Source organism: Oryctolagus cuniculus, chromosome 8, assembly GCF_964237555.1.
Source record: "Oryctolagus cuniculus chromosome 8, mOryCun1.1, whole genome shotgun sequence".
Taxonomy (NCBI): Eukaryota; Metazoa; Chordata; class Mammalia; order Lagomorpha; family Leporidae; genus Oryctolagus; species Oryctolagus cuniculus.
The window spans coordinates 54,509,138-54,525,752 of record NC_091439.1 but is presented as its reverse complement, the minus strand read 5'-3'; the positions used below and the strand labels follow the sequence as shown (position 1 = coordinate 54,525,752).

The following is a 16,615-nucleotide window of genomic DNA, read 5'->3' as shown; positions in this document are numbered from 1 at the left end:
GCTTAATCCCACAAACAGATGCTTTCTATTCCTAAGTGAAAATCATGGGGGACAGAAAGCTAATGAAGTACCATATAGACAGAGAAACAAAAGACAGAAAGTTATGAAGGCCTGTAAAAGAGCAGTGCCATGAGCATCCTTCTTGGAACAAAAAGGAAGCATTGATATCTAGAGCCAACCGGAAAAACACCATGGAAATTTTGAGTGCATTAGGACTGCAATGTTTGCACAAATGATTACTGTTTTTGACTCTAAGAAATTATTTTTAGCCTTTTAAAAAACATTCATCTGAAGAACTTAATTTGGTAAGAGCTGCTGTGAAGAAATGGAAAGAATGTATGTCTCACTGGACTCTTTCTTTTTCCATAGATCAAATCGCTATTCCAGACTTTGGCACTGGTGCGATGGAGAACTGGGGACTCATCACTTACAGAGAAACCAACTTGCTTTATGACCCGCAGGAGTCAGCCTCATCAAACAAGCAGAGGGTGGCGACTGTGGTTTCCCATGAACTTGTACATCAGGTATAGGAGCTTGACTTCAAATTAGCTTGTTTTAAAAAGTGGCTTAAGGGACAGGCATTTGATACTGCAGTTAAAGACATGGCCTGGGATGCCTGCATCCCGCATTGGAGTGCCTAAGCTGAGTTCCAGCTCTGCTTCTGATTCCAATTACCTGCTAAAGTGCACCCTGGGAGGCAGCAGGTGATGGCTCAAGTAGTTGGGTCCCTGCTACCCATATGGGAGACCTGGATTAAGGTCCAGGTTCCTAGCTTCAGCCTGGCCCAGCCCAACCTAGCTCCAGGTACTGCAGGTATTTAGGGAGTAAACCAGCAGATGAACATCTTTCAAACAATAAAATGAAAATAAATATATAAATATAAACAAAATAAAATATATAAAAGTGGCTTAAGACCCAGAGGTAATTCAGATTATTCACAGTGTAGCAAATAAGGATTAGGCAACCCAGAAAATAAACATTTAACCATAAAGAAACAGTAAAACACATTGTTTTGCTGTTTGTAATTACACAGGAAGCCCTCCTATAATGTTATATATTCCCATGATACCTTTTTATAAGACTTATTTATTTATTTTGAATGTCAGACTTAGAGAGAGAAAGATCTTCTATCCACTGGTTCACTCTCCAGATGGCTGTAATGGCTGGTGCTGGGCCAGACTGAAGCCAGGAGCTAGGAGCCAGGAGATTCATCCGGGTCTCCCACATGGGTGGTAGGGACACAACCACCTTTGCCGTGTTCCACTGCTTTTGCCAGGCTATTAGCAGGGGGCTGGATGAGAAGTGGAGAAGTTGGGACTTGAACCTGCACCATATAGGATGATGGTGCTCTGGTAGTGGCTTTACAGTTATACCACAATGCTGCCCCCTCCATAATATCTACATAAAGTATTAAATTAAGGGGAGTTTAATAACATTTAAAAATTTGGACATAAATGGGTGTTTGGCCTAGTGGTTAAGACACTGGTTAAGATGCCTATGTCTCACATGGAAATACCTGGATTGATTCCCCTGCTCTGATTCCTGACTCCAGTTTCCTGCTAATACAGATCATGGAAGGCAGCAGATAGTGGCTCAAGCATTTGTGTTCCTGCTACCTACATGGGAGATCTGAATTGTGTTCCCAGCTCCTGGCTGTGGCCCTGACACAGCCCCAGCCATTTTGGGTACTTGGAGAGTGAAACAGTGGATAGGAGCTCTCTGTTTCCTTCTCTGTGTCTCTCTTCCTGTCAGATTAATAATATGTTTTAAAACTCTTAGTTTATCTATTTGGAATGCAGAGTAACAGAGACTGAGAGAGAGAGAGAGAGAGAGAGAGAGAGAGAAAGAGAGATCTCCCATTCACTGGTTCAATTTCCAAATGACTCTGACAACCAGGGCTGGGTCAGGCCAAAGCCAGGAACCAGAAATTCCAACTGGGTCTCCCACATGGGTGGCAAGCACCCAAGTGGATCATCATTTACTCTCTCCCAGGTGCATTAACAGGAAGCTGGATTGGAGGTTGAGACAGGACTGCATCTCAGGCTCTCCAACATAAGATGTGGATGTTCCAAGCAGTGGCTTAACCCACTGCTCCACAGTGCCTGTTCCAATAAGTAAAACCTTTAAAAAACTGAATAAATAAAGCAAGAAATAAATGTTCAGTACCATGCCTACCACTTCTGTGTTATAGTGACCAAATTAGCAAGGACAAATAAATATTCTGTAATTTTCTAGATCTCTCTAACATAAATATGAGGACTTACTGATCTCTTTGTTGCTTATAATTTCAGTGGTTTGGAAATATTGTGACCATGGACTGGTGGGACGATTTGTGGCTAAATGAAGGATTTGCTTCTTTCTTCGAGTTCCTGGGAGTAGACCATGCAGAAAGTGATTGGCAAATGGTGAGTCCTGAATACATAAACTCCTAATATCTCTTTTCCTCATGTAAAGCAGATTGAAGCCTTAGACCTATGTCAGGGGCCAAGCTCAGTGCTAAGTTGGGAATTCCATTGTGAGAAAAGAGTGGAGTCAGCTGGTTTCCAAGGGACATTACCTAGCCCACGGCTTTTGCCCAGTCTCTAGATGGCAAACTGACCCCCACAGTCTGAAGTTCCCCTGACAGATTTACTCAAAACTGATGTTAAGGCCAGAAAAAAAATAGCTATTATAGAAAATTACAACCGTTGGTGGCCGGTGCTGTGGCATAGTGGGTAAAGTCAACACCTGCAGTGTTAGCATTGCATACAGATGCCGGTTTGAGTCCCCGCTGCTCCACTTCTGATCCAGCTCCCTGCTGGTGGCCTAGGAAAGCAGAGCAAGATGGCCTGGGTGCTTGGGCCCCTGCACACATGTGGGGAAGAAGCTCTTGGCTCCTAACTTCAGCCTGGTCCAATCCTTGCCATTACAGCCATATAGGGAGCAAACAAGCAGATGAAATCTCTCTCTCTCTCTCTGCCTCTGCCTCTCACTTTCTGTGGCTCTGCCTTTCAAATAAATAAATTAAAAAAAAAATCCTTTGTTCAAGAAAGTATAGCACCAACTCTTTGAAAAATGTCTGTCTTACAAGACAAGTTGCTGAAATAGTATGGTAAAGAGATAAGAGCATAAGCTTAGCAGTTAGACTCAAGTTCAAATTCTGAATACATCATTTCTTAGATATATATAACCAGGAAAATGACCTTGAGCAAGTTACATAATCTCTCTGAGTCAGCTGTCTCTGTGTTCAGCAAGGATATTGTTCTTTATTTTGAAAAAGCTTAAAACCTCCCCAAATTTACACTTAGTGACTGTTAATATATAGGGTGCACCTGCAGGGCCTGCAACAAAACTTCTATGAACTCTATAATTTTTTTTTTCAAAAAAACTTGCTTTGTTATTTATACTTAGATTGTACAGACATTTTAATCTAATTGAATACATGGGGATACTTCAAAAAACTTGTGACAAATGGAATCAAAAGATAAGTTTATTTTCACGTAAGGTATTTTGAAATCCACACATCTGAGTGTCTATGAATATATAAATACATAGATGTGCGAAAGTAGAGAATTACAAGAGGTTGTGGACTATGTAGGATACTTCCCTCTACTGGACAAAATTTTAAAAGTTAAGTGCTTGAAGCCCTTGTAGTTTCCTTTTGCTTATTTTAAAAGTTTAAAAAAGCTAATTTGCAACATTTGGTTCTTGAAAAATTTAACCATTCAACAACTGAGATTGAGGACAAGATAATCCTTTGTGTGGAAGGCCATCTTGTGCAGTGTAGAATGTTGAACACCAGCCCTCCTTCTCGCTACTTGCTAAATGCTAGTAACCCTCTGGCCCAGCAGACAACCAAAAATGTCTCTAATCATTTCCAAATGTCCCCAGGAGGACAAAAATCTTTCCTGAGAACCACTCATCTATACTGAAAATGAGTGATTTTATGATAGAATGGAAATAAACCACAGAAGTGGAAAATATTTTTGCTTTGTTTTCCCAAAATAACTTGTCGCCCTAATATCAAATTGTTATAAGAAATTCTAACACTTTAAAATTATCTAGGGGCCAGCATTATAACACAGCAAGCTAAGCTGACACCTGCAACCCCAACATCCCATATGAGTCTTGGTTCAAGTCCTGGCTGCTCTGCTTTTTTTTTTTTTTTAAGACATTGAGAGAGACAGAGAGACAGTGAGACAGAGAGACAGAGAGAAAGGTTTTCCTTCCATTGGTTCACCCCCCAAATGGCTGCCACGGCCAGTGCTGTGCTGATCCGAAGCCAGGAGCCAGGTGCTTCCTCCTGGTCTCCCATGCGGGTGCAAGGGCTCAAGCACTTGGGCCATCCTCCACTGCCTTCCTGGGCCACAGCAGAGAGCTGGACTGGAAGAGGAGCAGCTGGGACTAGAACTGGCACCCATATGGGACGCCAGCACCGCAGGCAGAGGATTAACCAAGTGAGCCATGTCGCTGGCCCTGCTCTGCTTCTAATTCAGCTCTCTGCTAATGGCTGGGAAAGCAATGGAAGGTGGCCCAAATGTTTGAGTCCCTACCACCCATGTAGGAAACTTGGATGGAGGTCTGGGCTCCTGGTTTTGGCTTGGATCAGACCCGGCCTCTGCAGCCATTTGGGTAATGAAACAGTGGATAGAAGATCTCTTTCCCTCTATCCCTCTTCCTTTCACACAAATAAATGAATATTTTAAAAAATTACCTAATATCCCCATTTCAGTGTTTCAAAAATACTGATTAAATTCTGGAAGAATTTGGCATGCAGTTCTTGGTATTTAAATGAAATTTAAATATAAGGTACAACACATTCATTCTTTCCTTCATCCATTCATTTTTTTCTTATTCAACAAACAGTAGAGAAGATCTGCAAATGAACAAAATATACTTCTTGTCCCTTAAGGAGCTCTTAATTTAAAGTGTTATGGATGAGGAGATTAAATAAATAAATATATAATATAATTTATAAGTATCACAGTTTTCTCTTAAAAAATCTGAGAGTGGAAATGACAGTGTAACTTGTCAACATTATACAGATAACTGGTAACAAAAACAGTTACAACAATCAAATTTATTGATGCCATGAGCAGTATTTTTTCTACTTATCTAAACCTCTTGAGTACACAAAAGTCAAAATCCAAGTGAAAATTATCTTAATTGGCAGTTATCACTTGACAATAGTAACTTGTCTATTATAAATGGAAATAATAAAATTGGAAAATGTAAACTAATACAGCGTGGTTTGTTTTAGAAATATCTTTAGGGCCGGCACCGTGGCTCACTAGGCTAATCCTCTGCCTGCGGTGCTGGCACCCGGAGTTCTAGTCCCGGTTAGGGCGCCAGTTCTGTCCCGGTTGCTCCTCTTCCAGGTCAGCTCTGCTGTGGCCCGGGAAGGCAGAGGAGGATGGCCCAAGTGCTTGGGCCCTGCACCCACATGGGAGACCAGGAGGAAGCACCTGGCTCCTGGCTTTGAATCGGCGCAGCACCGGCCGTAGTGACCTTTTGAGGGGTGAACCAACAGAAGGAAGACCTTTCTCTCTGTCTGTCTCTCTCACTGTCTAACTCTGCCTTTCAAAAAAAAAAAAAAAAAGAAAAGAAAAAGAAATATTTTTAATTAAGTAGGACCAATAAAGCTTCTTTTTAAATCAGTAAGGACTTAACAGAGTTAGATTTCAGGATCTTATCACTTAAGAATCACATAGTAACTCATTTGTTAGGCTTCCACTCTGTGCCAGGTGCTATGCCAAGAGCTTAACATGAATTACATCATTTAATCCATGCCATTATTACCATGCCATTATTACACTTAAGGGTTAGGGTAACTTGTTTAAGCTTCCATATCCAGAAAGTGGAAATATCGAGCTTTTACCCAAACAAGTCTGATTAGATTGCTGTACTTCTCAACCACTCTTTCTTTTTAAGAAAACCTAGGACTGAAATGAGAGGTGATCATTAGAACTACTTTTTAAATTAATATAGACTCATTCCAATTTCAAATTGACATTAATTTAAAGCTGAGCATCAAGTTTTGGCAAATTGACGTGGCACCTCATGTGAGGCTCAGAACAAATCTGTTGGGTGCTGTCATCATTCCCATCACACAGATGCAGAATCAGGGCTTGAAAATTCACACAGAGGCAGCAGAAACAGAATTTGTAGATGCTATGTCTTCTCGGCCTGTCATACAGGGGAAGAAGTTAAAGGAGTTATAAATAGAAGAGGGGAATGATAACTCAATAGATCAATCAGTGTAAAATATGACTGATTTGAAGTCTTGTTTGTTTTAAATAATTTGTGTCATTTATATTTACTTTTCCTGTATTTTATTATATATTAAAGTTCATATATATTGTATCTATAATCTTATATATGATAAGTATAAGATTATATATTGTATATATAACCTTGTATATGATATATATAAGATTATATATATGAATCAGTATTTTAAAAGTGCTTATTTCTTTGGTTCCTTCTGCCTTTTCAGCGTGACCAGATACTAACTGAAGATGTATTACCTGTACAAGAGGATGATTCTTTAATGTCATCACACCCGATTGTTGTCACTGTGTCAACCCCTGCTGAAATAACATCTGTTTTTGATGGAATATCCTACAGTAAGGTGGGCAAGATAAGACATTCTTTTGAGTATCTTCCTATTCATTGACTTTTATTTTAGTAAGTCCCAACAGTCGTAAGAATAGTTAGACTATGCTAGTGGGTTCTAGAATACAGTACAGAATTTATTCTGAGTGCTAAACATTAAATAGTTTGTGCTTCCAGTGGAACTGGTAGTTATTGCCATGAGATTTTGAATTCAATTCTTAAAAATTTTCCCTTTTCACTTTTGTTTATAACTGTTTTAATTCTAATCATTTGGGGCTGGTACTATGGCATAGAGGGTAAAGCCGTTGCCTGCAGTGCCAGCATTCCACATGGGCACCGGTTTGAGTCCCAGCTCCTACACTTCCAATCCAGCTCTCTGCTGTGGCTTGGAAAAGCAGCAGAAGTCTTTGGGCTCCTGCACCTGCATGGGAGACCCGGAGGAAGCTCCTGGCTCCTGGCTCCAGATTGGCACAAGTCCGACCATTGTGGCAAATTGGGTAGTGAACTAGCAGATGGAAGACCCCTCTCTCTCTCTCTCTCTCTCTCTCTCTCTGCCTCTCCTTCTCTCTGTGTAACTCTGACTTTCAAGTAAATAAATAAATCTTTAAAATAAATAAATAAATATGTTTTAAAAGTTCTAATCATCAAACATTTAGAATTTAAGCATCAAATTGTAAATTGTTTTATTTAAGATTCTTTTGAATACAGGAAATCTTTTTTTGCCATGTGCTCAACAAGAAATGCTGCATCTGGGTATACCTTTTCTAGTAGAATCCTTTACGGCTGACAAGAAATACTGAAATTCTCAGAAGAAAAGACTTTTAACTATCTTTTTTTTTTAATTTTTTTTAACTTTTATTTAATGAATATAAATTTCCAAAGTACAGCTTATGGATTACAATGGCTTCCCCCCCATAACGTGCCTCCCACCCGCAACCCTCCCCTTTCCCACTCCCTCTCCCCTTCCATTCACATCAAGATTCATTTTCGATTCTCTCTTTTTTTTTTTTTTTATTTTTATTTTTGACAGGCAGAGTGGACAGTGAGAGAGAGAGAGACAGAGAGAAAGGTCTTCCATTGCCGTTGGTTCACCCTCCAATGGCCGCCGCGGCCGGCGCGCTGCGGCCGGCGCACCGCGCTGATCCGATGGCAGGAGCCAGGAGCCAGGTGCTTTTCCTGGTCTCCCATGGGGTGCAGGGCCCAAGCACCTGGGCCATCCTCCACTGCACTCCCTGGCCACAGCAGAGGGCTGGCCTGGAAGAGGGGCAACCGGGACAGAATCTGGCGCCCCGACCGGGACTAGAACCCGGTGTGCCGGCGCCGCTAGGCGGAGGATTAGCCTAGTGAGCCGCGGCGCCGGCTTAACTATCTTTAGATAAGATTGAAAGGTGACTTTGTTCATATGATATAGATGAAGTATTTTTATCCACCAAAATTTTTTGATAATTTATTAGAATTCTATAACCCAAAGCTTTATGTTACCCAAGTGTCTCCCACAATACCTCCTACAGTCTCTCCTTCAAACATATAATGGACTTGTGGATAACATAATTTAAAATTTGATTATAGTCATTTTCCATGTCAGTTTCTCATGGCTTGCCTACTACACTTTATTGCTCAAAGGCTACTGCAAGCTGATACAATTTGTTATCATAGGTGATATCTAAAATTTTATTCAAGTCAAGCATATTATAATTATGAAAATTAATCCTAGATAAAATTGGCTTAAATTGGATGAAATCTTCTGTACATTATTATTTGAAATTTATAACATCATACTTTTTGACTTTACCTCTCATATTCTTCTTAGAGGTACTTTCAATCTTCTGTTCATTTTCATTTTAATGATTATCTTCCTGTTGAAATGAAAAATTTCTTATCTACTTAACAGCCCATTCCAACAACTCACATGGGAGAAGTTTGCATTTACTGAATCAGTTTTCTCCTGAGTCCTAGATACTCCATGGATTAAGATATTAGGTCAGGGACCATTATTGTGGTATAGCAGATTAAGTCACTGCCTGCAGCAGTGCCCATAAGGGCACAGGACCAAGTCCTGGCTTCTCCACTTCCATTCCAGCTCCCTGCTAATGTGCCTGGGAAAGTAGCCCAGGATGGCCAAGTCATTGAACCCCTGTACCCACATGGGGGACCCAGAAGAAGCTCCTGGCTCCTGCCTTCAGCCTGGCCCAGCCTCAGCCTCTGTGGTCATTTGAAGAGTGAACAGGGGGTGTAACACCTCTTTCTCTCTCTCTGTCCCTTTCTCTGTAACTCTACCTTTCAAATGAATAAAATAAATATTTTATATATATAAAAATATATTAGGTCAGAAACAAATAAATGTTTCTAAGCCTTTAACTTTCTTAATAGGCACAAAAGTATTTAGAATATTTAATAAACGTTAGTAAAAGTTACTAACTGAAGTGGGAGGTGTTTTTTTCTGGTCTGTTACTTGAAAATTGACTTAAAATCTCATAAGTAGTGCATTTTAGTACTACTTTTATAACACATGAAGGATAGGTGGAGGGCAGATAGTCATCAGATTGTTCAGATGAAAGAAAACCAAATGATACAAACCACTCAAATAATTTTGTGCCTAAATTATGTATCTATATATTAATATTATATATTAATTTTGACGATGTGTTTATATATACCAAATATAATTATTTTTTCCATAAGGAAATATATTCAATAAATTGCTTGATTTTTACCCTAAACAACTTTCTATTCATCAAAGAACATTTTTTTCTGTTTATTTTTATTTCATTAGGAAAGCGCCATCTGCTGGTCCATTGCAGAAGTGCAATAGTTATTTGAGCTTGCGGTCACAAAAATGATGACCCTTTAAATGATTTCTCCTGATCTTTTAGTATTTTAGTAACGTCGATAAAGGAGAGTGCCAAGTGATATTTTTATCCTAAAACCATAGGTATATAGCCCTATAGCTTATCAGAATAGCTTTGAAGAAATAATTTCATAAATAGGAGCATGAAACACTCAGCATAGTGGGAACTGACACTTGTCCCTTACATATCCATTGTTCTTTTTTTTTTTTTTTTTTTTTTTGACAGGCAGAGTGGACAGTGAGAGAGAGAGACAGAGAGAGAAAGGTCTTCCTTTGCCGTTGGTTCACCCTCCAATGGCCACCGCTGCAGCCGGCGCACCGCGCTGATCCGATGGCAGGAGCCAGGATCCAGGTGCTTTTCCTGGTCTCCCATGGGGTGCAGGGCCCAAGCACCTGGGCCATCCTCCACTGCACTCCCTGGCCATAGCAGAGAGCTGGCCTGGAAGAGGGGCAACCGGGACAGAATCCGGCGCCCCGATCAGGACTAGAACCCGGTGTGCCGGTGCCGCAAGGTGGAGGATTAGCCTATTGAGCCACGGCGCCGGCCCCATTGTTCTTTTAACTTTTCATTTTTTTCCATCTTAGGGAGCTTCCATTCTGAGAATGCTTGAAGACTGGATAACACCTGAGAGATTTAAAGAAGGATGCCAGGTATCATTTGTTACTTCTAGTGGTATTAAAAGTAAACTTGCACTAATATGTGACTGGTGCATGTTAAGGTATGTGATTTATTAAGGATCATTTTCTTATTACTTTCCTTATTCAGAAATAGATTCTACAAAAAATGATGAGAGGTGACTTTGTGTCTGGTGATGTGCTTCCGTTGTATCTGTAATCATTAAGCAGAGGTTTCACGGAGAAGCTGGAGCAGACTATGCAGTGATGTTGGAAAGCCTTTGTATATGTAGTAGTCCCCTGGCTTGGGCTGCTGTGGCACAGTGCAGTAGGCTTGGACAACAGGAGTTTCTTTTTCACAGTTCTGCAGCTTGGGATGTGTAGATCTAGGTGCTGCTGAATTCAGGTTCTGGACAGGGCCTTCTCTGCGCTTGCACATGCTTGTCTTCTCACTGTGTACTCACATGACATATTTATATATATATATATAATAAAATATATATAGTGTGTGTATATATATGTGTGTGTGAGTATGTGTATATATACACACACACACATCAAGGTTGTATATATATATGTGTATATATAATATACACCCTTAGCTCAGGTGTTTTATACATATATACACACACACACACACACACACACACACATGCATTAAGGGTGAGGGCCCCCCTACAGGAGTTTCAGGGGAACACAGTGTGATAGGGAGATTTGAATCTACCTGTGAGGCTCTCCCCTTAGAGTGCATAGAACATTTTTCCTTCGATTGGATTGGAAAATGCTTCCTATGTAAGAGGGAAATATTATTATAATGGAATCAGTGAATGAAGAGGGCTGCTGCTTCTTCTTTTTTTTTTTTTAGAATATATCAGTTTATGTAAGTAAACAACACACTTTGTACATGTTTTACATGGATATTCACAGGATTTTTTTTTTGATTTTTTTAAACTTTTATTTAATGAATATAAATTTCCAAAGTACAGAATATTGATTACAATGACTTCCCCCCTATAATGTCCCTCCAACCTGCAACCCTCCCCTTATCCATTCCCTCTCCCCTTCCATTCATGTCGAGATTCATTTTCGATTCTCTTTATATACAGAAGATCAGTTTAGCATACATTAAGTAAAGATTTCAACAGTTTGCTCCCACACAGAAACATAAAGTGAAAAATACTGTTTGAGTACTAGTTATAGCATTAAATCTCAATGTACAGCACACTAAGGACAAAGATCCTACATGAGGAGGAAGTGCAGAGTGATTCCTGTTGTTGACTTAACAATTTGACACTCTTGTTTATGGCATCAGCAATCACCCTAGGCTCTTGTCATGAGCTGCCAAGGCTATGGAAGCCCCCTGGATTCACTGACTCTGATCATTTTTAGACAAGGCCATAGTCAAAGTGGAAGTTCTCTCCTCCCTTCAGAGAAAGGTACCTACTTCTTTGATGACCCGTTCTTTCCACTGGGATCTCACTCGTGGAGATCTTTCATTTAGGTGTTTTTTTTTTTCCCCCCAGAGTGTCTTGGCTTTCCATGCCTGAAATACTCTCATGGGCATTTCAGCTGGATCCACATGCCTTAAGGGCTGATTATGAGGCCAGAGTGCTGTTAGGACATTTGCCATTCTATTCACAGGATTTTACTGATAGTTCTGCACTAAATTATTTAATTGCAAAGGAAATTTGCTATTGCTGGAAGAATTCACTGGCTTTAGACAACAAAGCAAAATAACGATTAGTCAAGTGACCTTTGCCCAAGATTTCAGATCCATTAAGTAGTAATGTGTGGCACCATCTAATTAACACTCTGAGATGAAAACTTCTAATGAGCATCAGGTATACTAGGCTAGGAAATGTTAAACTCTGCCAGGCATTTTATGGTACCTACAGGGCAATTACTGAGATGTCTCATTTTCCTCCCCACAAGTTTGTTTATTTTTTTTAACTTTTATTTAATAAATATAAATTTTGAAAGTACAACTTGTGGTTGCTTCCTTTTGAAAACAGGAAAGACAGCAGCTCCTCTACACTTCCCACTGAAGTGCTTTACTCCAGGGGATGTTTCAGCTTCTTCATTTTTGTTCTTCCTGCAAACACAAAGCCGATTGCCTCAGGCTTGGTTTTTATCAAAGCAACTACAGTGGGGCCCTGCAAATGTCCTGTCAGCAGGTTGGACCCATTCCAGCCTAGAAATGGAATCATCTTCCTTCTCTTTCCCTTCCACATCCATCGTCCCTGCTGTGATGATGGAGGAAGTTAGGCAGAGCAGTGCTGATGGTACCCAGTCCATCAAATGGGAAACAGATGGGGGCAGCACCCGACAGCTTTCACAAGGAGAACCAGTACTTCTTACAGGCATGACTCCTTGGGATAGTGCCGCCATCCCAGTCTCCTTATGATGGCCACATCCAAATGTGTCATCTTGTTGTCTCTGTACTTCCCCAAAGGGACATGGTCTCCTTCTATCCAATACTAAAATTCCTGTGTAATGATTAAAAGTAACAAGATGGGCTGGCGCTGTGGCGCAGCAAGTTAATGCCCTGGCCTGAAGTACCAGCATCCCATATGGGTGCTGGTTCGAGACCCAGCTGCTCCACTTCTGATCCAGCTCTCCGCTATGGCCTGGGAAAGCAGTAGAAGATGGCCAAAGTCCTTGGGCCCCTGCACCCGTGTGGGAGACCTGGAGGAAGCTCCTGGCTCCTGGCACTGTTTCGGCCGTTGCGGCCAATTGGGGAGTAAACCAGCAAATGGAAGACCCCTCTCTCTCTCTTTCTCTCTCTCTCTGCCTCACCTCTCCCTGTGTAACTCTGACTTACAAATAAATAAATAAATCTTAAAAAAAAATAACGAGACCAAGGCTACTATTTAGGAGTGCACTGGTACGTTGTACAGCTTTGTCCATTAATAGACAATCTGTGGCACTGGGTGCAAAAGAAGCCATACACTGTGCTTGCATGTAGGTGAGACCTCGGTGACTTTTCCTTCAGCTTCAGCTTCAGCTTCAGATTTCATCAGCTCTTCTCTTATTGTAAGCACCTGTAGTCAGGAACCCTGTCCTCCATAGTTTTGTATATACATCAAAACTGCATACTCACAGGCATAGTAGTATGCACCACACACACAATTATTAGGTGATCCAGAAAATACCTGGTGAATGAATGAGTGAATAGTCTGCAATAAATAAAATAAAGCATAGAAATACAGAAAATGCATGGGGCCGGAACTGTTGCACAGTAGGTTAAAGCCCTGGCCTGCAGTGCTGGCATCCCATATGGGCACTGGTTTGGGTTCCAGCTGCTCCACTTCTGATCCAGCTCCCTGCTAATGTGCCTGGGGAAGCCGTGGACAATTGCCCAAGTCCTTGGGTCCCTGAACCCACATGGGAGACCCAGAAGAAGCTTCTGGCTCCTGGCTTTGGATCAGCTCAGTTCCGGCCATTATAGCCATTTGGGGAGTGAATCAGTGGATAGAAGACCTCTCTCTCTCTCACTCTCTGTCTCTCTGTCTTTACCTCTCTAACTGTCTTTCAAATAAATAAAATACATCTTTTAAAAAAATAAAATTCATTTTTAAAACCTACATTAAAATTCCATTGAATAGTTTCATTCCAAATGAAACTGTAATTGATAATACATTCTTGATATCTTCAGAGCTGACTCCAAGTTAAGTGATATTTCATATTCACTTCTTAAGAGAAGGATCAAAGTAGTTCTTGAAAGCAAATAGTTTTTCTAATAATTTAATAATACTCTCAGATTTCCTTTAACTCAGTATCTATGCTATAATTACTTTTTTAAAAAATCTTGTCTAAAATGAATATTTATGAAGTTAAAATAGTTTTCCTCTACCCTAAATCTCTGTGGTCCTGTAAGCTGAATGGAGATGAATAGATATAAATTTGTCATACCATTATTGCTCTATGGAATAAATGTACAAAAAAAAAAAAAAAAACGACCAAACCATTCACTCCTTTCCTTCAACCATCAAATACTAGGTAATAGCTGAAAGTAACCTATGATCAATGTAGGCCATGTTCAGTCAGCTCTTAGGCCAACCAGAACATTCCCTCACAAAGTTCAAGCATCCAAACAGTATCTTCCTTAAGCTATTATACACAAAGTGTGATTCTTGCCCTTACATTCCATAATCCATGCTCTGCAGTAGCTGACCTGGTCAGGTATTGAATCTGGTGATGGCTGGTTGTCCATACCTTTTTTTGTTCTCATTGCCTTCTTTTAAACCCAAGCTCAGATAGCAAAACAGATACAGAGTTGAAAGAAAGGAGAGCAAAATCAACTGGAAAATCCTTGATCCTTTGGCAGTTCATAAAGAGTATAATAGATAACATAAAAGGCTACCAAATAGAAACTAAAAAGTCTACCCACCCTTCTGCTTTTCTTCTGGTATCGGAGAGGGCAGGAATGGCCTGGGTGGGAAGTGTTCTTTCCCTTTCTGGAATGACTTCATCGTGATTATTCAGGGTGGTGAAGAAGGAAATTTCCTAATATAGAGAATTCGGAAGCACTAATATCGACAAAACGAAATCAGCACTGTTTAACCTAATGTTTATGTAAATTCCCATTCAGCCTCTAGTTCAGAAGCAATGCACTGCAGTTTAAAAGACAAGGACAACAAGAATGATGACAAAAACCAAAAACCTGGATCTGAGATTGAGAATTCTACTCAATAATGATCTCAGGCAAATCCTTTCACCTTTACAGCCACCCAGGTAGCAGGTTTCTTTGCCTCTAAAATGTAGGAGTTACATTAAATAATACAAAGAGCCCTCTAGTCCCAAGATTGCAGGTTGCTCAAGACATTATAAAATATCTCATTGTAAGATAATCTCTGCCACATTAATTTTAAGATGATACTATTCCATAAAAATTTTTCATTAACACATGATGATAATTATTACTATACTATGTCCAAGTATTTTATCAAGCTACAGTAAATGACACAAGGACCCTCTGGATTGCTTACCTAAAACTGACACAGAGAACGGTATTTGCTGTTTCTGCCTTCCTTTGCCTGCCCTCTGGTGGTAGTGTTAAGAAGTGAATTAATCAAAAGAACAAATATGGAGACAACATTCCAAGTTAGCCTCAGCCCTGCTCCAAGTCTCTTGGAGTGGCTATTGTTGGAGTAAATATTGTTCTCGCTAATACTGTGTGCCTGAAAAGAAAAGGAATTTAGAAGATAACATGACTTGGATGGAAAATTATAGCAACTCAGACTAAAAATGATATGTTCAAAGTTAACCAGTAAGAACACTTGTGAAGGTTCTACAAGTATTTCTATTCAAAGCTTCCATGTTTTAAATGGAACAATTCTAGAAAGTAACAAGAGTGAGACAATAAGAACTTTGGAAGGTTCCTGGAAACCTCAGGTAGCATCCAGTTACAGGATTAGCAGACATAAAGTCCCCCTGAGGATTTATTACACCATATCTGAAAACCCTAGTGTTGAGAGAGGTGTTGTGAACAGAATTTCCCAAAGTGGGAGCCTTCTATTTGAAAGTTTCATATTTTTAAAATATTTGAGAGTAAAGCCTTTGTTCTGTAGGGTAAATAGTTTCCCAGTTCATCCATCAACTCATCCATCTCATCCATCATCTCATTATTCAAAAGATTATTCATCCATTTCTATAGAACAGAGGAGGGCAAACCTCTAGCTACAGATCAGATGTGGCCCAAGTGTCTGTGTTTTAAGATCCAAGAATGCAAAAAAGTTTCTACCTTTTCCAGTGGTTTGGGAAAAATCAAAAGAAGAATATTTCATGACATATAAAACCGATGAGACTCAATAATAGTTTATTGGAATAATGGTTTATTGGAAGATGGCTCTCCCATTCATTCACATATTGTCTTTGCTGGCTTTAGCTTGGAGGCAGGGGCTGAACTGAGTAGCTGTGAGTGGGGGTTCAGTTCATGTTGTGGAAGCATGAGAAAATCCAACTTTTATTTCTAAAATGGTTGTAATCTTTCACATTCAGATTTACTTGAGAAGATTCCATTTTCAAAATGCAAAAACTTCAGATTTTTGGAAAGCACTGGAGGAGGTAAGGAAGAAATACTATTTTGTCTGACTTACAAATGATTTATCCGTCATTTATCTGACTATCCTATTCTTTTATTTTCCCTTACTTGTTAATTAGTCAATCTCTACTTCTTTTTCAATTGTAGGCAAGTAACCTTCCAGTGGGAGAAGTGATGGACACTTGGACCAGACAGATGGGTTATCCTGTGCTTAATGTGAACAACGGGAGGAACATCATACAGAAGCGCTTTCTGTTGGACTCAAAAGCTGATCCTTCCCAGCCACCTTCAGATCTTGGGTAAGGCACTAGGATGCATTTCAAAAGAAAACAGAAATATAGTAGAAATACTGGTCATTAACTTAGATCCTACTCTTGAGGACATGACTGATGGGTGACGGTATAAAAGCACAGTACCTTTATGGAAACAAAAAGATTCAAAAATAGCTGAGTGGTCTCCAGGTTCCATATGGTAGCTGCACACACACATGCCTATGTCCTGTTTACCTTGGGTAT

The 16,615-nt window shown here is 40.0% G+C and overlaps 1 protein-coding gene across 1 annotated transcript in view; it reads left to right on the top strand.

Moving 5' to 3' along the window:
- The window catches only part of ENPEP (glutamyl aminopeptidase), an 86,987-nt gene that overhangs the window by 36,545 nt on the left and 33,827 nt on the right, over positions 1-16,615 (top strand). The window contains exons 5-10 of the mRNA XM_002717183.5: positions 370-524; positions 2,292-2,405; positions 6,476-6,610; positions 10,028-10,093; positions 16,058-16,123; positions 16,248-16,399. Coding sequence (XP_002717229.2) covers positions 370-524; positions 2,292-2,405; positions 6,476-6,610; positions 10,028-10,093; positions 16,058-16,123; positions 16,248-16,399 — 688 coding nt within the window. The remainder of the gene's footprint in view (positions 1-369; positions 525-2,291; positions 2,406-6,475; positions 6,611-10,027; positions 10,094-16,057; positions 16,124-16,247; positions 16,400-16,615) is intronic.